At 40.6% G+C, this 23,436-nt stretch overlaps 1 protein-coding gene across 4 annotated transcripts in view; it reads right to left on the bottom strand.

The window, feature by feature from the left end:
• Nucleotides 1–475: 475 nt before the first annotated feature.
• Nucleotides 476–23,436, bottom strand: part of LRRTM4 (leucine rich repeat transmembrane neuronal 4) — a 481,217-nt gene continuing 458,256 nt past the window's right edge. For 2 of the 4 annotated variants that reach the window (XM_072979361.2, XM_072979359.2), the window contains one exon: nt 476–2,018. In XM_072979361.2, the coding sequence (XP_072835462.2) occupies nt 1,797–2,018 (222 nt within the window). In that variant the 3' untranslated portion in view covers nt 476–1,796. The remainder of the gene's footprint in view (nt 2,019–23,436) is intronic. The other 2 variants (XM_072979362.2, XR_012080937.2) reach the window with 2 other exon arrangements.

Genomic DNA, 23,436 nt, shown 5'->3' on the forward strand with positions numbered 1-23,436 from the left:
TGAACGGTGTACATTTCCAGGATATTTTGTAGAAAATTAGCAGTAATCTAAAAGATGGTGGCCCACCCTGGCAGCCAAAACTTGTCTCCCTGCTGAAATCCCCAAGAAATTTACATACCAGCTGCCAGATGTGACGTCTGCTGTGCGGCCAACAACCAGAGTCCCAATATGTTCCCAAAGAGCACATTATTTAGCCAGGATCTTGAAAACACACAACCTTATTAACTGCAAATAGAGATTTATACTTTGCTGAGGCAACAGACTTTCAGCATTTGGAAGCCAATACCAAACTAACACCATACCCTCAGGTGTTTTTTTTTAAAATAAACATTTGTAATTATTTCCACATCAGCCTAAGATTAATTAGTTGACTGTAGTGGTTACTTTATAAAAGCAACCCAAGAGAAAACACTGAATCATGAGCTGAGCTTCAGCATCCCAACCAGAAAAAAATAATATGTTGATTTCCCCCTGCCAATTTTTAAAATCTTTTTATTGATAAAAACTACAGGAAAGCTAACTGATCAGAATAATTAATGAAAATAAACCAAACAATGTTACACATCCTCCTGTTTGTTGTTGTTTCAAAACACATGAGCCATCAAGTTTCACCAAGGTATTCCTTGGCACCCAATCTTACTCCCCCCCCCCATGGCACTTGGGTATATAATATGAATTCTTATACCCAGAGTCCTCCCCCTTTCCTTGCATTTTTGCTGTTTTTGAGTGTGAGCTTTCATGTCATCAAGAATCACTGCTCTTTCTTTTTCTCCCCCCTAAACATAATCATAGCGTCAGCAATGAAACACAATGAAGATAGGAAAATAAATCAAATGTCACCCCTCCCCAGTAATGTACAGCATGTGTTTTCAATGTACATGCACCCCGAGGTCTGTCTGTTTTCGCCTCTCGATTCTTTGACACAAATTGTCAACGTCCATTTGGTTCAACGCAAGCCTTTAACTCCATGTTTGAAATCGGAAATGATAATATTACTCCTCCATCCTCAAAAATAAATGGAACTAAGAGCAAGAGGAGAGGGAGAAAACAATATATAATAATCTTAGAACTGCAGAGCTGGAAGGGGCCCCGGGGATCATTAAGTCCAGCCCCTGTCAAGGAGGCGCAGTGGGGAATCAAACTCCTGACTTCTGGCTCCACAGCCAGATGCCTAAGCCACTGAGCGATCCTGTAGTTCAAGAAAGGGAGGGAGGGAAAGGGTTTGAATTGTTCTCCCATTCCAAAAAGGAAAACAAAAATAAAAAAAATTAAAGGAATTTTCTAAGAGTAATAAACACGTAATAATGATGTGCAATCTCATATTTCCATTTTATGTTCAGATGGCCTCACACACACACACCCTTGAATTGGTACCTGTGGTTCTCCTCTGAAGGAACCGTGCAATGTAGAAAAATCAAATATACAAACAGAACTTTTAATCCATCCCTTTATGTTGCTAGAGTGAAATCTAACTTTTTTTTAATAAGAACTTGATAATCGTTCTGATATTTACACCAAGACGTCTGTTCAACAGTTTAAAGCCAAAGGACATTCCTTAAGTTCTCCAGTTTTTCACTGCAAGGTCACTGGATTGCTTGTAGAACACTGAGGAAATTCAGTATTTCATTTTCGTTTCTTTTCCTGTCGTTTGCGTCAAGACATGGATAAGTGGATTGGTAAAACTGTCCTCGTCTTGCTCCTTATTCCTCTTGAATCAAAGATTCCCCTTCCCCGGGAAAAAAAGAACCCTCCCTCCCACACCCTTCGTAACTCTCAGCAAAAAAACACACATTCCATCAGTTTGGTATTCTTTCAATGTAGATTGTTGGAGCGGCAGAACGTGCGATTGTAGCAATGAAGCTGTGGTCTCGACTCAACTCCAAGTTGGTGGTTTCTGCCTGGTCCCGGGAGATGGTATCGTAGCCTTTATTTACATGGAGGGGTTTGTGAGCCTGGCAGTAGCCGATCACTGGTTGGTCATAGCTGTAGTAGGGCAAGGTTTTCATATGGTGAGGGACCTAGAGAGAGAAGGAAAGAGAGATTTATTCCCTGTGGGCAGAAACCATCCCATGAACATTGATTTTTAACAACAAAACAAATATTGATTGTAGAAAAATTAATGTTCCAATTAATGATCAAATTCCTGGGGGAGAGCTGACATCCCCCCCCCCTTTTTGGTGCTGGTTCCTTGGCTGTAACAGCTTTTAGAAGGGTAAAAATAATCATCAATGATTTTCAAAGAGATTAGGGAAACTAAGGTATTGATGTACAAATGTGTTCAATGATAGCTTTGTTAAATATGGTTAATAATAATCAACTAAAAAGGGGGAAATCAATTCATTATTATTATGGTAACTGTGGCAAAATTGACACTTGCAAGGAGTTAGAAGAAGAATCAAATGAATATGGAGGAATGGTATAAAGAAATGTGCAATGTGGCCATTAATGAGAAACTAACATGTAAAATAATGATTAGAAAAGGATTATCAAATATAAATGATTTTAAATATATATGGAACTTTAGTACATGTGTTTTAGAAAAGGAAAGGTTATACCCTTGGTCAAGAGAAACAGTAAAGGTAAACATTTAGTCCAGTCATGTCCAACTCTATGGCGCGGTGTTCTGAAGATGGCGGCTACAGAGACTGGCGAAACATTAGGAAAAACAACCTTCAGAACACGGCCAAAGAGCCCGAAAAACCCACAACAACCAATTGTTGCATGCTTTACAAATCCACCCACCATCCATCCTTCTTTCATCTGTCTATACATCCACATATATTCCCCCTCTCCTTCTTCCTTTGCTCCGTTGTAGGAATTCAAAGGTTTTTATTGTATTTGGCAGTCATCATGAAGATTCTCCATTCGTCGTGACATGTGAATGTCAATGGTGCAACAATTCATACACTTACTCAACATTCATGGGGCAGTTTGTATCAACATGGCTCTCAACAAAGAGGTCAAATGCCTATTTAAAGCAAAAGGATCCCCCCCCCCATCATTTTACACCAAGCCTTCACCTCTGGTTTTCATGTAGCTCTTCAGGATACCATAAAACCCAACAATGCCTGGTGTTCATTTGGAAACTGAGTCCCCCTCTTTTTTTTTTTTTTAAAAAAAAGAAGCAACAATTGAGTACAGTACATTAACCAGATGGGGCCCAGTGCACCTCGTTGTTTCATTTCTTGCCTCAGAACAGGAGTTAAAAGCCTTGGAATCGCAAACATTATCTCTAAATGGCTCGGAAATGCCATCGCCCCCTCAACTATATCTTCAGTACTTTTCCCCAAAGTCCCTTCAGCCCCTTTCTGAGATGTTTTCTTTCTCTAATCAAGCTTTACAGCTTAGGAGCCCAAGAGGGAAACTAGTTCAAAACACGGAGTAAAACTTTGTGGTCCTTCTCCTCCTCAGCAATGAGAAGAGGGACAGAAATGCACAGGAATTGCTCTACAGTTGTAACAAGATCCTAAAGGATTCAGATAAAGCCTTTACTTTACCAATATAACAGGCCTGTTAGTAGTTATTGCCTGAAACAGTATTCTACTTAACAATTTTGGGGTCAGCTAGAATGGACAATGACAGCTACTGTTAGGTTTGTAGTGAATTATTATAGCTTAAAAAAAACCCTCTATAAACTATCTACCTAATGGAGACCAATGAATATGTCAGCTTTGATTTTTTTTGCTTTTCCAGTCCAAAGTTTGTTATTGCACCAGATTGGGTCTTAAGGGGTTTCCTTAAAAATTTGAACACTTACCATTCACACTTGTTCCAATACACGTTTGCAACCAAAATTCCCAAACATGTTGCATTTCTTTGATTTTTTTAACTACTAACACAAGCATTTTCACAAATATTTTCCCAGAGCATGAAATAACTAGTTTTTATTTAATGTGTTGCATATCTAATATATGCTGGTTACCTTTAAAAGTTACTTATAAAGAACATTCAAAGGATTTTTGGAAGGCATTTGAACAAGAATTATCCAAGTTTATGCCATTCTTGTGCCAATTCTAAGTGGCAAAGGGAAGTATTATTCTGTTCCATTTCCCATGCCCCTTCTGTAAGCATTTCAAGTACAAATAGTGGGACTGTCTATTAGAGGAAAAGTGTAGAGTTTTTCCATGCAATTTTCTAGTCTGTGGATAACGGCAACGTAAAGAATTAATAATGCATAATATAACAGGTTGCAGAAATATCATACTGACACCGAATCATCTTACTGATGTCAATAATAAGGAACATAAGAAAGTTATTTCTGTGAATCCCATAAAAGCCAGCCTGTGGAGCCTTGGGCAAGCTTCACAGTCCTGGGTTGACCCCAGAAGAAGAGAATGGTAAACCACTTCTGACTACTTTTTACCTAGAAAACCTTGCAAAGGGTTGCCATAAGTCAGAATTGACTTGATGACACACAATAATTAATTATGAAACCCAATGAGGATTTGATTTCAGTCAATGTATTGGCCCAAGAGCACCAAATGAGGTAAGTTTGCGCTAGGCATGTGGTTTCGACTCCGAATATCTTTGGAAAACAAAGTAGCATGAAGGGTATTTGAAGTGAAGTAGGAAAATCTGAAATGGGGCTTGACTCAAACTGGGCCACTGAAGCACTAAATTTTGCTTCAGCACTTCAGAGGTTAGAAATCCAGAGCAGCAGTTTCTGTTTTAGAGCACTGGTTCTTAACCTTAGGTTACTCAGGAGTTTTGGACTGCAACTCCCAGAAGCCTTCACCACCAACTGTGCTGGCTGGGGTTTCTGGGAATTGCAGTTCAAAAACATCCGAGTAACAAAGGTTAAGAACCACTGTTTTAGAGGATCCAGGAGTGACTGACTGCCAAGTGGCTTAGCCCAGGTAATGAAGGATGGATTTACGGAAAGTTAGAAGCTTGGGAAAGAGTAAATTGCATGGTTGCCAGTGGAGGAGAATAAAGAAGGAGAGAAGTAGGGAAGGAAGGAAACCCAATCCAGCTACCTAGCAATCTTCAAACTGCAGAGTTGGAAGGGATCTTATGGACCATGAAGTCCAGTAGGGACTGTGTCGTGGAGGCACAATAGGGTATCAAACTCTTAGCCTCTGGCTCCATAACCAGATACTTACACCTCTGAGTTATCCACCAGTTCTCTCCCTCATTGTGGAACCAAGTTTTTTATTCCCCCCCTCCTCCAATTTGTCATGTTTTTTTTTTCACACTATTCAAACAGTGGTTAAACCGCGGGACTGCAGCCAAAACTGTGCTCACGACCTGGGGTTCAATCCCAGGTAGCGGCTCAAGGTTGACTCAGCCTTCCATCCTTCCGAGGTCGGTAAAATGAGCACCCAGCTTGCTGGAGTGTTGGCAATGTGTAGCCTGCATAATTAACTTGTTAACTGCCCAGAGAGTGCTTAAAGAGCTATGGGGCGATATATAAGCAGCACGCTTTTGAATCGGCTGAGCTACAGATCAGCTCAGAATAAATAGATTGGGCTTTGTAAGACAAATAATTCACACTGAATCAAAATGGGTCTATTCACCCACTGATTCACGTACCCCTTCTGGATGTGAACTGGATGTGGAGTTGGTTCTCCACCATTACTAACCAGGAGGAAGAGGTGGAGGTGGATTATTTTAAGCTTTGAAACTTTTGATTCAGCCAAGTAAATAAGATTCTGGCTCCTTGAAATCCTTGGAGTACCTGCTTTGTCACCATCTCCTCCAAACATCAGACATTTGCTTGGCTATTAGAAACTGCAGTTCCTTTCCCAGTCAAAGCGGTCCTCCCTACACCATCTTCTGAGATGTTTCTCCACCAAATGAGGTGTCAGTGTTGCTTCACAGGAACAGATCTTCGGATATGGCCTTTGTGCCATTTTTCCCTGGTAGATATTAAGTCTAATTTCAGGAAAAGCTCCTGGTCTTGCAGACTATTACTTAGAGAAGTGGAGATCAATAGACCCATTATGGCAGAGCAAATAGAAATAATTACTGGAGCCTTCAGGGAACTCTGCTTGAACTGCATGTGTTTCAGGAAGGATGCATTTAAAGTGAACACTTTACACAGCTGTATGTCTTGCGAACTGTAGATCTCCTAAGTTTAACCCCATTGCGTTCTCTCTTGTGACTATTTTTAGTGTCGTTAAAGTAATCACCTATCGGTTTGGCAGAAACAGCCCTTCTCTTTCTCCTAGGTCTCTCCCATGACATATTGACAGAGCAGCAAATGGTGAAATCTACTGACCCAAAAACAAGGTGTATAAAATCAGAAGCTAGCTATGTCGTTTTGACACACGAGGCAGAAAATGGCACAGGTATCTCTCTGTACATCTTCTAGTCAAAATATAAGAACAACAAAGGGACGATGATAACTCTTCCTTTTCAAGACTCCTGAAATCTCCTGGAGAAAGAACAAACAAGAATATATATGCCAGCTAATACCTCTGCAACTGTCCCCAATACAGTGGTGCCTCGCTTTACGATTGCCTAGTTTAAGGATGAAACCGCATTACGATGAACCGCATTACGATTGCAAAATGATGTTTCCTATGGTGGAATTTTGCTTTGCGATGATCGGTTCCCTGCTTCGGGAACTGATTCTTCGGAAAACAATGATTTTCCAACAGCTGATCGGCGGTTTCAAAATGGCTGCCAGGTAAACAAAATGGCTCCCCGCTGTTTTCTGGGACAGATTCCTTGCTGCACAGGTAGCAAAATTGGCCGCCCTATGGAGGATCTTTCCTGGATGGTGAGTTTATAGCTCTTTGGAATGCATTAAATGAGTTTTAATGCATTTCAATGGGTTTTTTCTTTTCGCATTACGACATTTTCGTTCTACAGCGATTATCAGTGGCAGAAAATACAATTTTGGGGGTTGTGGGTTCTTATATGAACCTCAGACTTGCATATAAACCAATCACAGTTGGATAACATCTGTACTGAAAGCCTTCCTCTTAGGGGCCTCTAAAAGTTTCAGAAGTAAAGTGTTCAAAATTAATCCCTATTGGTGGCATAACATCTGTATCAGCTGTCACTAAAACCACTAATGTTTGAGTATTTCATTTTGGTAATGATTAAAAGCCCATGAAAGAAAGACAAGAGAAAGAAAAGGCACTGTGAACTACTAATATTGTTTCTTTAAACAAGACTTTTCAAAGATGATAATGAGGATCCCCGCCCCTCATGGCGATAAATGAATATTCTCACTTGGTTGCTCTATTTTGTTTAGCTTTTAATCTTAGTTATACCTAATTAAAATATGTATAATTTTTCCCTTCCCCCCCCTCTTCTACTGACTTTTGAATATATTTTTTCCATCTCTCTATCCCCCTTTTTTATTTCACAATTATTCTTTATTCTGTGAACTCATTCTGCTGGTCTGTACCTTCTGCAGAAGCAGAAATGGCTTGTTTGACCTGAATTTGTTTTTCTTCCATTTCGTTTTATTTATTTCATTGAAGAGAAAGATGGAAGTGGCTGGATTCTTTTTTGATTTGCTGGATTCAGAAGCTAATGCCACAAATTGTCCTCTGTAATCCGCAAACCTCAATGATGTCAGTGTTTAAGGGGTCACATGTTTTTTCTTTCTATATTTTAAGAAGGACGTTGACTAGAGGAGAGCAAGATAGGTCTGGAAATGTGGAGGTTAAGTCTGAGACTTGACAACAAATATCTAAAGAGGGGTTGCGAAGAAGAGGGGACTGACTCGTCCTCTCTTGACCCCAAGAGGAGAGCTAATACAGAGTGGAAAAGGAAAGAAAACAGATTTGAACCAACACAAATAGAAAATGCCTAAGGGTAAAAGCTGTTTCACAGTTAAACATGAAGTGGGGAACATTGGCCAGAATGAAGGCCATACTTCAGTTTAGCCAGCAGTCTCAATACTACACCTCATTACAAAACCCTGATAGGCTCTTCCTCCAGTAGCAAAACCTGCGGTATAGCCTGCTGCTCAAAACAATACTAAGAAAGGAGCAAAAAGCACAGTAGTATAGCTGACTTCCAACCATTTCTACAGCTTATTTCTTCATCTTTTTTTTTACTGCATCTGACTCACATGGTTTATATTTGGTTAGTGGTTTAATATAGTTTACAGCAGTAATTTTTATGAAATTGAAGGGCTGTTGTCGTTTTTTAATTGTCCTGAATGTTTTCAGGAAGCCTTCAGTTGCTTTGAGAACAACAATGGTTAATTTGCCCTTTGATACTAAAAAAAGTGTTCAGTCTGACTTCTGAATCAATTAGGTCAATTAAGCTTTCAGATAATAATAAATGCTGAAAATGGCAGCTTGGTGGTACATATAAGTATAAGCAAGGTGGATTAAGTATGAAATCGCTGTGGATAAACAGCGTAAGTGCCTGTAGCAAGAGAACTTGGGGTGTTTTTTCGTGGCAGTTCATGTGATATATTGGGGGAAGCTGCTTTTTGTTGCTGCTGAAAGAATAATGTTTTTGCCAAAGCAACCAAACCTGCACACCGTAGAGAATGTTGGTGATACCAAACACACAACAGCTTTTTCCTAGCGCTATAGCCTTGACAGGGTACAGCTCAAACATTCCTGGGCCCATGAGTAGAACAAGTTAAGTCCTCCCCTGCCTTTGTCTCTCTCAGCCAGACGGTTGCACATTCAACAGGAAGATCAGAAGATTGCTTGAAAGAGTCCTCATGAGGCAGGACTTAGCGGAACCTCTCCAGGCCTTCTTGCTGAATGTGCATTGGTCTCTAGATGACTTCCAGGTAGGGGGCATTGAATGCATGTGCATCTGATCCACACTTAGCAAGTACAGTTTCAGGCTGAATAATGCCTGCAAATGGCTAAAAGTGACTTGTTTGTTCTTTTTGCCATTGTTCTTTTTCTCAATGATTATTGGTTCCCCTTCCCTTTGATCTGTCTACACATGTATTGTGAAAACAAATTTGAGGTGAGTTTTTTTAAAAAAATCAGGTGGCATTATATTGGTCACTGTAGTGTTCTCCCTATCATGTTAAATAGTCATGCATTAATCATGTTGTAGGCTAATGTAGCCAAGAGATATGTAATAAAGAGGCGGAGTCACAGAGAATCAGTCAGTGAGAGTCAGAGAGAGTGGAGAGATAGAGTGTGGTATCTGGGAGATCTGAGGTGTGCTTAGAGTGAAGAGTGAGTAAGAATTGTTATGACAAATAGAAGGTTGAGATTGATGATAACAGAAGTTACCTATGATTAATAATCAAACATCTGAAATCAATAAACAAGTTTTATTTAAAAGACAGTGAAGTTTGGACCTGCATCTTCATCCTTCCACAATTAATGTTGATTCAGTGATCAACTGGTGGCAGCGGGTAGAAAAGGGGTATGAGTTGCCTTCGTGTGCTCTGTGTTTGGAGAGTCAGGCAGGGGCCACGATGAGTGAACGCCACAGTCACCATGAATAATTCATATTTATATAATACTCCCTTAGCCTGTGGTCAAGAAATTTTATGCCCATGACTTGGGCCTCATCTGTTAAAATGTACTTATAGATATATTTCATTTAATTAATATGGTGAGCAAATATACAATTCTCTCTCTCTCTCTCTCTCTCTCTCTCTCTCTCTCTCTCACACACACACACACACACACACACACACACACACACACACACACACACACACATCAAGTAAAACAGTTGATTGCACCCTACAGGCTGAACGCTACCAAATACCTAGGACCTATCATAAGAGCTCTTCAGATATTTGAAGGCTGTTGTCATATCTGTCTATCCCAGTGAATTTATGTATTGTTTATTTGATGTATATCTTGCCTTTCTCTTTTGCAGGACACAAGGCAGCCTACAGCATGAATTTATAACAGTTGAAGTTAAATATATATTCGCAATAAATCACAGCACTTAAAATACTATTAAATAAGTCTACACCACAAAACAGATAAAGACAGGATCTAAAATCCATTTTAAAAACACAGGAAAAGAAGTACATCTGCCAGGAAACAGAAGTAACACACACATCTTCCTTAACAGCATATCACTATGCAAAGTAAAAACTCTTTGTCTGTTGGTGGAAGGACAACAGTGAGGGGTTCCAGAGGAGTCTCATTTGCGAATCAAAGCATCAGCTCAGAAGGCCCTCTGTCCTCTCTCTCTCTTCCAACAGGCCTGTGAAGATGGTGCAACAGAAATAAGATACCTTTTTCCGAAGAACTGAATCTGGGCAGAACTATATGGGGAGATTTAGTCCTTTGGATAACCTGAATCCAAACTGTATAGAGTTTTTCATCCTACACTCTGAATTGTGCCCTGAAATGGACTGGTAGTTGTTGTGGGTTTTTCGGGCTTCTTGGCCGTGTTCTGAAAGTGGTTCTTCCTAATGTTTCGCCAGTCTCTGTGGCCGGCATCTTCAGAGGACAGCACAGCCTCTGTGGCCGGCATCTTCAGAGGACAGCACAGCCTCTGTGGCCGGCATCTTCAGAGGACAGCACAGTTTGCTGTCCTCTGAAGATGCCGGCCACAGAGACTGGCGAAACGTTAGGAAGAACCACTTTCAGAACACGGCCAAGAAGCCCGAAAAACCCACAACAACCATTAGATCCCGGCCGTGAAAGCCTTCGCGAATACAATGGACTGGTAGTTGGTGAATGAAGTGTTATTTATTCTACTAAAGGAAGCTTTCACACTATTAGCTGAGAAGTTGATTATGTTAGATTAGCACTTCAACTGTTCATTGAGGGGTTGGATCTAATGGGCTGGATTAATTAGCTAGCATTAAATCCTGAAGCCATTGCTTCTGTAGGTCCTGCCATTAAATGGTGTCAAGCTTACTATCTTAATGGCCAGACCCTTGAAACAAATATTCAGTTACAAAGGACATTTGCCTAAACCTGAGGAGAGAGGAGAAAGGAGTAGATAGTGTTGAAGATAAAGTAGGATTAATAAATTTATGCTCAACAATAGATTAGCATTGCACTCAATATATGTTTGTAAGTAATTAAGATTGCTTAATATGATGTGTATTGTGGTACTTATTTAAAACAAGAGCAAAACAAGACAGATATAGCTGGGGCTCTAAACTAGTAATAATAGAAGAAAAGGTGTCTGCTGTTCATCTAAGAAGATATATGTGGCCTGTTATTATGTGTCATCAAGCCACCTCTGAAGTATGGCAACCCTCATAGGTTTTTCAAGGTGTGTCAGATGTTCAAGAAGTGGTTTGCTATTGACACACCCTATCCAGACAGACTCCGAGGCCAAGTTGGAATGGGAACGCAAATCTACTGGAGTCCAGGTCTCTATCCATCACTGTGTCTGTGTGTGTGTGTGTGTCTGTGTGTGTGTGTGTCTGTGTCTGTGTCTGTGTGTTTGGTCCAGTGATCATAAAGACGGCAACCTGTTCCATTCATTACTCACAATAAATATGTACGGTATTTAATATGAACATTTGATAATGTTGCTGCCACAGTAACAAATGAAGGCACTGGAGAATGAGTGAAATAAGTCTTTGTCTTGTATTAAATATTGGCTTTTCATTAGACCTGCTCAAAATTTATAGCATGCAGGAAGGCTGCTCAGAAATGAATGGCTTCCTTAAAGAGTTTTAAATGTTCTTTTAAAAGTTGTACAGGAGTTCTGTACATGAAGAACAAAAATAAAAATGATTTCTTAAAGCCACAAGCTCCTGCTGCCAAGATATAATTCTTTTTCCTTATGATCTTTTTGGCCATAACTCAGGGAAAATAATGGCCTATGGTTTCTGCAACTTATATATTCAACTGAGGATGAATTCAAGGAGAAGGTTAACTTGGTACTGTTAACTTGGAAGAGCTTATTCTTCTGAAGTTGTATCATTCCCAAATGTAATACAGCCTTATACTGTATAGAAGAGTGGTTCTGAAGCTACATTCCCAACGTTGTTGTTGTTGTTGTTTAGTCATTTAGTCGTGTCCGACTCTTCATGACCCCACGGACCAGAGCGTGCCAGGCCCTTCTGTCTTCCACTGCCTCCCAGAGTTGTGTCAAATTCATGTTGGTCCCAAAGATTGCCGGGCCTCAATTTCAAGAAGGCCCAGCCTGTGTCACCAATGGTTCAAGAGATACTAGAAGTGGTAGAACAACAATGTTGTACAATCCAAGTTTTGGGACCAGTGATCTAGAGTAATTGTATGTCTTTATCTTTCTAGTTTCCTACTCAGACACAAATTTTAATGGATGCCTATAAGGGTTATTTTCATGATAAAAGAACACTGATCATATTCCCCATGATGCACTTTTATGGAGGAAGGCATGGATATAAATGGAACAGTACAAGAAATACTTAGTGGGCAAAGGTTTCACATAACTGTAGTCTTGATTTCCCATATTCTAGAATGTTGAATGCTCTCCACTTCCTTCTCCCTGAAGATAAGAGAGAAACCATATGGGTTTAAGATATGGGAAAGTAATGCCCCACAACTTCATTAATACAGTGGTGCTTCGCATTACGATGTTAATTCGTTCCGGTGAAATTGCTGTAGAACGAAAACATCGTAAAGCGATTTTTTAAAGCCCATAGAAACGCATTAAAACCCGATTAATGCGTTCCTATGGACTTGAAACTCACCATCCAGCGAAGATCCTCCATAGCACAGCCATTTTCACTGCCCGTGCAGCGAGGAATCCATCCCAGAAAACAGCAGGTGGCCATTTTTTTACCCAGCGGCCATTTTGAAACTGCCGATTAGCTGTGCAAAAATCATCGTTTTGCGATAATCGGTTAGCGAATCGCAATGCGAAAAAACCCATAGGAAACAGTTTTGCAATCGCTTTTGCGATCGCAAAAACTTCATCATTATGTGATTTTGTTGTAAAACGAAGCGCTCGTCTTGCGAGGCACCACTGTACTTAGAAACAGAAAGACGATTCAATCATCTTATCACCTCCTCAGACTCACTGCACAAAGCAACCCCACACATGTTTTGCATTTGCAAAATTGGCATAGCATTTTGGAGAAATAATGTGTAAACAAAACTACAAATCTATTTTAATATGTGTAAAACAGGAGGAAATATCCTTCAGAATAGGGTTATGCATCCTATCCATACCTCCAGGGGCCAATCTGCTTTGTGCCCTTTTGATGACAGTCCAACTCAGCCCTTGTCTATGACAACACTAGTATTGTTCAATTTCTTTGAGACAATTTCTTTGCTGAAGACAGAGAAACGGAAGGAACAAAATCCAGCCATAGAGTAAATTGTACTGGTAGGGCAGAAGGGCCTTCAGAGCTTAATCATCTGCAGAAATGGGTGCTCCATCTTACTTTTAGTTGTCCTCTTCTTTTTTCCAGCTGCCAGGAGAAAGCACAATTGGATTCCAAAGGCAGCAACCAGAAAGAGGGTGAGAGGATGACTTCAAAATGTCTATGGGCACTGTCCTTTTTATTATTCCTTAAAAGAGTAATGAAAAAAAAACCCTATCTTGTACATTTTTCATCCTGATCCCTGGATTGGAAATTCATGGTGTTTTATGACTTTGCCTCAGGAAAAAAACAAATAATGGTTGTGTTTTAAGGTAAAGTATCTGAACAGCTCAGTGAGTTCGCTATCTGGCTTGTGGAACCAGAGGTTGGAAGTTTGATTCCCCACTGTGCCTTCTACAAGAACAGCCAGCCTGTTTACCCATGGGGCAAGCTGGACAGCCCCTGAGGTGCCCCCAGAAGAAGGGAAGGGCAAACCATTTCTGAGTAGAAAACCTTGAAAACAGTTGCCATCATTCAGAATTGACTTGACGGCACACTGTTGTTGTTACTGTCATTGTTGTTATCACTGCCGTTACCGGAAGACACTAGTCAAGACAGAATTATATAAATCAGCCTTATATAACATCGTATCTTCAAATGATGTTAATTTTAATGTTTGATCTTCCGGTTTTCTGTAGATTACCACACTTGAGTCAGTTATAGCACCATTTTGATTATGTTATTATGGGAATGAAGTGGGTGGTGGTGGTTGGGTTTTTGCTTATTTGTACGTTGCCTAGAGTAGAGTGAATTCTCTAATCAGCCGTATATAAATAAAGTAAATAAACCCATGAGAAAAATGTCCCCTGAACATGAGGGGGAATTTACACTGCTACCCCCAACGCTAACCCACTGTACACATTTCTGCTACCCTCCAGTGTGTATCTATGCATTGTGGATGCATCATTCAGAAAAGGCTAAGGTGTTTCTTGAATGCCAACTTCTTATCTGCCCTACAGTGAAATGGAACGAGTCTTTAATGAGTTGATGCAGTGATGACTAATGAGGCACCATGTAGAGGGCCAGGACCTCCACGCACATGCTCAGTGTACAGAAACAGACCTTATCCTTTATAAATGTTGTCCATGTTTGTAACCCCATTTCTCACTGGCTTTGTGGTTTATTTATTTATTTATTGGAGGCAGGTATTGGAAAATGTGTTCTATAGGTGCTCTACATATTAGTGATCAAGCAAACAGAAAATCAATGCAAACGTCCCTGGTATTTCTAACACACACGTATGCGGTCACTAGGGAACAAATGACTTTCATTCATCCAGCCCTATCTTTACAATAGGCACAGAAATAATCAGGAAAGGTGCTGAAGGAAATTAGGGAAGGGGGTGTCAGGAAAACATGTTCAGCTCTGCTGTCTTCGAAGCAAAAAGTTGTCAAATCATGTCTCTTCCACCTGCCAATGAAAAAGAAAATATAAAAGCAACCAGGCATTTAAGGCCAGCAACACCACAGGAGTAAAAAAGTGGAGACCTTTTCCCACAGGGAGTTTATTTGTGTGTTGCACGCAGGATGTCTGTCCATCCATTTCCCTCCAATTTTATCCTAATATACTGTAAATCCCTTGTGGCCGACATTCTAGATTGTGTTCCAAGGTGTTTGTGCCCTATTTTAGTTCATTTTACATCAAGGGTGGGCAATCCATGACCTGTGAGCTATGCACAGAACCCCCGTTGCTATTTCAGCAGACTCTGCAGCTCCATCTATCAAAGTGGTTCTCCCGAAACACACTTCCTGCATCTCAGGAGCTGTCTCTGCCATGTTGTCCTTTGGATGAAACAGACAAGGCCTGGCAGTGAAAGTAGGATTGTACAGTGGTGCCTCGCATTACGACGTTAATTTGCCCCAGTGAAATTGCTGTAAAACGAAAACGTCGTAATGCGATTTTAAAAAGCCCATAGAAATGAATTAAAACCCGATTAATGCATTCTTAGGGGCTTGAAACTCACTGTCCAGCAAAGATCCTCCATAGTGTGCCCATTTTCGCTGCCTGTGCAGCAAGGAATCCGTGCCAGAAAAGAGCGGGCGGCCATTTTGTTTACTTGGCGGCCATTTTGAAACCGCCGATCAGCTGGCCGAAAATCATCGCTTTGCAATGATTGGTTCCCGAAGCAGGGAATTGATCATCGCAAAGCGAAATTCCCCCATAGGGAACATCATTTTGCAATCACTTTTGAGATCGCAAAAACATCGATGTCTAGCGATTTCGTTGTCAAACGGAGTGCCCGTTAAGTGAGGCACCACTGTACTTACTACCAACTTCCTGATCCTGCTGCCCAGTCCCATCAAGACCTTTGCCTTCATAAAACCTAGAAGAATCCAGTCTGCTTTCTCCTGGCCCTTGGAGAATCATGCATGGTTGCTTCACACATGCCCCATTATGAGTTAAGTAAGATCAGTCAAACAGTAAGAAGAGTAATTGTTGAAATGGATATACATGTTGGACAAATGAGAAGATATAACAGAAATTAAATTCATTGATGTACTGAATAAAATGGAATGAATGAAACTGACCACAAAACTGCAGTGGTTCACATTATGAATTAATATGATGAATAGGATGATGATGATAGAGAGTTTTGCTTATAAATTGTGACTAAATAAATGTGCTTTATTTGGAAGCCAGAAGAACAGGAGACTACACTGCATTTTGAGATACAAAAAGGTGACAATAAACAATAAACAAATACTCTTCAGCCTTGTTTCTATCTGAATGTGCATCAATGATTCTGCATGCAGAATAGTATCTGTACACGGCTGCTATTGTTTGCTTGATGTGATGCGTTTTCAGTGTGAATAGGACTCGGCAGAAAGTAGCCTTCAGGGGAAAGCTAACCTGCTCGCTGAATTGCATGCAGAAAGCCGAAAGAACTCTTGTGGGAAAAATGTCTACAGCTCACGTCAACCAGAGACAGCATGCTTGACCGAACTCTAAGCCAGTCAGCCATGATCTGAACAGTCTCAAGCTACTCTAATACTCTTCAAACTTTCTCTCTTAGAAAGAGAAATTGAGAGAGAGAGAGAGAGAGAGAGAGATCATCCACCTCAAACAAGATTCTCTCTTTCTTTTTCTCTGGTGGTCATATCCAGAAAGAAAGAGGTGAGATAGAGCCATTTAGGTAAACAAGGGATCTTAGCTTCATAAAATTAAGCATATGGGATCTATAATGGTGAAAGCTGTGTGGGCCTGTTCAGAATATCTAAAAAGGATGTCACTGGGAACTAAGGCCAGCGGCATCTCAATGCCTGAAATCCTGTTGCTTCACATAGTAAGTTGCACTAGAGAAGGCCCACTGAATCAGTGGGACTTTGGTGAGTCACTTCCTTCCCACATTCCATTGATTCAAAGGCTGGTTCTAGTTGCCGTTTCCTATAACGTAGTAAGTCATAACTAGAATGGGCCTGCTGGAATCAATGGAACACATGGAAGATTTAACTCACCAAAGTCCCACAGATTCAATGGGGCTCTTCCAGCACAACATGCTATACTGAGGCATCAGGATTTCAGCCAATGTCTTTTCCCACCCCCTTTAAAACGGTAGTCCCAGTGCCTTACATCCCAATGCTCCAGGACTTCAAACAATGTCTTTTTTTTCTGCCATAGTTTCCAATACCTAAGCTGGGAGTGGCAATTCCTGGTGAATGCCTTTTGCCTGAAAGGCTTCTCCAGTCGCTACCTCCTGCCTCCTACATATTTTGCCCAAACTGCAGCCAGAGGCAAGTGCCGTAATGGAAGGTCAAATTAGATGATGTATTAATCACTTTGTCAGTCCTCGCTCACATGGTGAATGGCACCTGCTTGTCCTTCCTCCAGCTCCATATCTTGCCCTCAGCATGCCTTGTTTTGCGACCATTCCCTGGAAGACTTGTGATTGCATAGGGTCAATGTTCTATCAGAAAGCTCACTGTGGGAGGGGAAATAGTGCAATTGGGGGAAATGCGCTTTTGCTGATCAGTGTTTCCCAACTGGGGAGCTGCCACTGCTACAGAAAACATTTCTCTCTCTTTTACATTTCAAGAAAATAAACCTGTTTTGATGGACAGATACAGAACAAGGCCTCCAAAGACCAGGCAGTGAACAAGAGTCTACTACCCTTTGAGGCAACCAGTTCCAAAACCAAATGGCTCTCCACATTAGAGAGTTCTTCTTAATGTTAAGTTGAAATCTACTTTCTTTTAACTTGAATCCATTACTTGGGGTCCTGACCTTCTGAGTTACAAAAATCAACCTTGCTTGAAGATGCCATTGTTCATGTTTAAACATCTCAGCTTTGTGTTCTCCTGGCTAAATAGACCACATTGTCTTAAACCTTAAGTGTAGGGTTTGGCTTCCAAACCTCTTGCCATTCTGGTTGTGCTTTTCTGGATATGTTCCAGCTTAGCTGGTGCCAAAAACTGGACATTGTACTGCAAGTGAGGCCTGACCAAAGCAGGATGGAGCAATGGTATTGCTTCTCTTGCTCTGGACATTGCACTTCTGTTGATACACTCTAGTATATTATTCATTTTTTCAGTGGCTCATATTTAGACAGTTGGCTTGTGTTTAGCTTGTGATATACCAAGACCCATATATTTTTTCACATGTACTACTTCTCAGCTGTCTTTCACCAATGCTATAATCCTGTATCTGATTTTTCCTGCGTAAGTGCAGCACTTTACATTTTTCATTATTGAATCTCTCTTTCTCCCTCCCTCCCTCCCTCCCTCCCTCCCTCTCTCTCTCTCTCTGTGTGTGTGTGTGTGTGTGTGAGAGAGAGAGAGAGAGAGAGAGAGATGGCCCAGTTCTCTAATCTATTAAGGTCACTCCTGTCCTCCATCATGATGATGAGCCATTGCTGATCACTCTTGGAATGTAGCTTCTCAACCAGCTACAAATCCACCTAAACATAGCATTGTCTAGCCCACGTTTTACCAGCTTCACTACAAGGATATTATGAGGGACTTTGTTTTAAAAAAGTCTATTTACATCCTGTATGAATTTTTAATGATCTTATTTAGTTTTCTCTATAGATGAGTCTTCCATGGCCACCAAAGTATATTAAAAAAAATACTGCTTTAAAAGGATGTTTGTTTTATCTCTTGGCCAGGGTGCTGAAAGGTATCAGAGGCAAGCAGAAAGGGAAAGAAGCATTTAAACACACAAGGCAAGTAAATAGTATAGCAAGGAGTCCATGAAGACTAATAGCAAATCTACAGAAACCAATTTATCTTAATGATTTAAGATCTGTATGAAGCAGAGCATGTGGGGCATGGGCTATTTCTGCATATCCGTCAACATTACATATAATGGGATGCTCCAATTAGTAGCCAAATTGTTTCACAGGATTGCCATGCATTTCAATATTCAAATAATCAAGCCACCTCTACATGGGGGTGGATTGATGTACATTTTGAATATTTTGACATGGAGAAATAATTCAGGCTGGCTTTGTTAACAACCTCACTATGCAGACCACTGAATATCTCTCCCTGCCTCTTATGTTTAAAAGGAGGGGTACGGGCAGGATGAACACTGAGCACATTCAGCTTGAAAGCAGGTTAATTGCTCTCACCCATTGAACTACAGATGGACAATACATTCATCTTAAGTTCTCATTTATATGGAGATGAGTCACACTGGAGCTAACCCCCACCTCCCACACACAGACCACAGAAAATGAGAACAGATTCCTACAGTAGCTCAGAGAGAGAGGAAAGATATTGCAGCAGGTATGGGTCAGAAATCATACCTTTGACACAGCTGACTGCTGTACTGTTGACTAAAGTTGACTGGTGTACTGCAATCAAGCCTCTACTCATGACTTGAGTTCAGTCCCAAAGGTTTCAGGTAGCTGACTCAAGGTTGACTCAGCCTTCCATCCTTCCACAGTCAGTAAAATGAACACCCAACTTGTTGGGGGGCAAAATGTTCCTTGCATTATTATGTTGCAAGACATATACCCAACTGCACCTGTTTCTGAATCACTGTAAACTATGAATCACCATGTTCTGAGACGACTCTGACTTTCTGAAATGCTCATAAAAGCAATGACTACACATCTGCTCCCACATCCAAATTACACATTACAAATTGCCCATGCAACATCAGTACCTTTGTAGAAACGCAACCTGAGTCACCCAGAGAAGTCTATTGCTTACTTGTTTATTGATATCTTCTGAGATTCCAACAACATGCGCAGTGTTCTTGAGCAATTTCTCATCCAACTATTCATTAAAGCTAGATATACACAGTTCTAACACACCATGTTCTAGTGCTTGGGTGATGAAGCTGCAAACAATCGCATTTCCATAGGATCCCAAGGACAAATGGAATGCATTGATATTCAGAATAAGCGTGTAGGTCCAGACAAACTTGTTCCTTTCTTGGATGCACACCTTAAGTGGCGAGAGGGTCTGAGTGTGCTAGAAAAGCCAAGAGCAATGCTATCAGGAGACTTGAGTCCATTATGAGCCTGGATCCCAAGCAGGGTCTCTCAATGTGGAATTCTCACAGCTGAGACACTGGACTAAGATGCATCCACTCTATTCAGGAGTAATGGCTGCATCAACAGAAGAAAACAGTTAGCTCCAAAAGGGGACAGAGAAACCTCTGGAAGGCAGTTACTGGGCAGCAGCAGTGGCTGAAGGTGACACTGGTGGAGGATCTATCACAGATAATGGTAGTGACACTCAAGCTAACTCTTGTTAGTACTGCACAGAAGAAAGCAATGTTTCTTCACTTGAAAATAGTATGATGAGACAGTCCTAAATAAAACAAGATATAGTGCTGGAAGATGAGACTCCCAGGTTGGAAAGCACTCAATCAGCTACTGGGAAAGAGCAAAGGGCAAGTACCAGTAGTGCTTTTGCTAATGATACAACTAGATTAAAGCTGAAAGGACATCTACTGGCAGACATGCACAGAGGTGAAAGGAAAGTCTGATGCTGTACAACACCCATAACTGGAACATGGAACATGAAAAATAAAAATCAAGGTAAATGGAAAATGTAAAGCAAAAAATTGAACATTTAAACATTGCAATGCTTGATGTCAGATAATTAAAGTGAACTGGAATGGGAAAATTGCAGTATGACAATTACCAAGTGTTGTTGTTGTTGTTGTTGTTGTTGTTGTTCAGGAAATGACAAACTCAAAGGAAGCAGAGTGGCACAGAGTAGCACTTATGACTCATAATAACTGAATAATATCCATCAGACTCTGTGGAGAACCTATCTACATAACCCTCATTTGAGTCTGTGCTCCAACTACACATGCCAAACAAGATGAAATGGAAGACTCATATGCAAGCATAAAGCCTACATTTCAGAAATGAAACAAGAGAATAAGCAAGATCCTGTGAATCCAACGATCAAAAACATGCTTCAAGCAACTGAAGAGAAGACTGTACACATGAACATAACTCGTTGGCCGATATAGAAATCAAACAGACTATGACACTGTAAGCAGGAGACAGAGAAGATGTATCCTCTCTGCCAAAACAAGACAAGAAGTAGATTGTGGTACTGATCATCAATGGTTAATATCAAACATTAAAGTGAAGTTGAAGAAGAGCACTAAAAGAATCCTAGTGCCAAAATATAATTATTAAACAATATTTCAGATGAATTTAATAAAGTACAGTCTTGCATTACTAAACTCAATTGGCTGTGAACAAGATCTGTGGATTGAAATCAGAGATATTATTAGACAGGAATGCAAAAACACAATTCCTGTAATAAAAATAAAAGAAAAACAGATGGAATTAGAAAATAGCATCAAATGTAAGAATGTGCCACTGGAGATCGAGGCCAAGATAATACACACTATGGTATTCATGATTACTATATATCAGTGTGAAAGCTGGACAGTGAAAAAAGCTGACTGGAAGAAAATTGATTTATTTGAAATATGGTCCTGGAAGATACCTTTGTGGATAACTTTGACTCCCAGAAAGATGAACAAGTAGGTCTTAGAACAAATCAAGCCTGGATTATCTTTGGAAGCAAAAAATGTTGAAACTGAGATTTTCCTACTTTGGGCACATCATGAGAAGACAGGACTCTCTGGAAAAGAGGAGACCAAATACAAAATGGATTAGCTCTCTAAAGCTCACTAAAGACTTGAGTTGGCGAGAGGTGAGCAAGTCCGTTGAGGACAGGACATTTTGGAGATCACTCATTCACAGGTCGCCATACGCCAGAAGCAACTCAACACGTAATAACAACAACATTTTAAATGTGTGTGAGAGCCAGCATAGTGTAGTATAATGTGTCAAACCAGGACTCAGGAGACTGGGATTCAAACCTGTGTTCCACCATGGAAATTCATTGCAGCTGGCAGTGATAAAATTCCTTAAATGTCTCACAACTTTCAAAACCCTATTTTTGCTGTTGTTTAGTCGTTAAGTCATGTCCGATTCTTCGTGACCTGCACTGTCAGAGTTGGGCCAAATTTGTGTTGGTCGCTTCGATGACACTGTCCAGCCACCTCGTCCTCTGTCGTCCCCTTCTCCTCTTGCCTTCACACTTTCCCAACATCAGGGTCTATTAGGTTCACCTTAAGTCAGATGTGACTTGATGGTATGTACCAACAATAAACATTTAAAGGGGCATTTGTTTTCTTAAACCACCATGTTCCCATTCCCAACTAAATATCACAAGTTATGTAAATATGCAGATCAATATGGAACACAATACAATTGTACTTATGAAGGGGACACAGGCCAGGAAAGAAAAGATTTGTTTACTCTCTCTTCCTAGACAGGAATTCTCAATGATTACCAGTAGTTCTGCCTAGTAAACCATCTCAGCTGCTTCCCTTGTTTTTACAGCGCAACAGTGGCATGCGTGCAACAGAATTAAGCAATGGTGCACTGGTAGCAACTGCGCTGTATGATTTTCAACATTGACAAAGGACTCTAATGGCAAAGCTGGAAAATATAAAATAGCCTGGCTCTAAAGATAACAAGAACATCTTAAACGACTCCTCAAGGGAGTCGTTCATTGCTCATTGCAATCAAAATGAGGGGGGTTGTCACTTTAGTTAATTAAAGGAAAGATTATAATATCAGATAATAGGTGCCCCTCCCCCATTTTAAAGGACTGGAGAAAGGATTTCTTTTTACTTGATGTAAAAGGATTTTCAGAGCAACAGATTCCCCAATGCAATCTCAGATGAAGATGCCGAAGTAGCTGTCTGTCTGCCATTTTGACTGGCCGCCCTCCATTTTGAACCGTTAAAGTCGATCCAATGTTCCCACGATTCAGAGATGGACAAAGGGCACGCAAGCTGCATCATGTTCTCGGAACACAAAGGGAGTACTAACATGCTATATTTATTTCAGCTGTCCATACCTGATATGCCAGTATCACTATTCAAAGCATGAAATAGTAATGATGTATCACCCAGCTGCAACTTACTAGTATAAACATTATGCCCTGGCATTAAGATAATCAGGGGAGGCTTTCCTCTCAGTCCCACCACCCTCACAAGTTCATCTGATGGGGACACGGGAGAGGGCCTTTTCTGTGGCTGCTCCCAGACTCTGGAACTCCCTCCCACAGGAAGCTAGGCTGGCCCCATCTTTGCTGTCTTTCTGCAGGCAGGCAAAAACCTTTCTCTTCAGGCAGTCTTTCCCTTAATGACTGGTAGCCTCAGAGGGGTTTTAAATGGATTGTTGTGCTTTGTTGTTTTAAACGTGTTTTAATATTGATTTTATTAACCATTTTAATATCATACTTGTTTAAGGTGAGGCTGAGGAGCCTGACGCCGAGGGAGGCCCGGAGGGAGAAGACACGAAACCGGGCCTTCTCGGTGGTGGCTCCTCGCCTTTGGAACAATCTCCCTCCTGAGATTCGCGCGGCCCCTACGCTGGGTACATTCAAAACTCAACTAAAAACATGGCTCTATGTCAAGGCCTTCCCTCCTGCCAGCACCTAATCTAACTTAATTTATTTTTCTCTTCTTTATCTATTTATTATTTACGATTATTTATGATTTTTGTCATTTTCTGTTAATTGATATTTTTTATTTATTTTATTATAATTGTATATATGTTCCTGTTAGCCGCTCAGAGTGGTATAGATTTACCAGATGAACGGGATATAAATCAAACAAATAAATAAAATAAATAAAATTTAATTCTCTTTAAATATTTGTATACGTACTTTTTTTAGAATTTAAATACAGTGGTGCCCCACTGGACGATTACCCCGCTTGAT

The sequence above is a fragment of the Pogona vitticeps genome, chromosome 8, assembly GCF_051106095.1.
Source record: "Pogona vitticeps strain Pit_001003342236 chromosome 8, PviZW2.1, whole genome shotgun sequence".
NCBI lineage: Eukaryota > Metazoa > Chordata > Lepidosauria > Squamata > Agamidae > Pogona > Pogona vitticeps.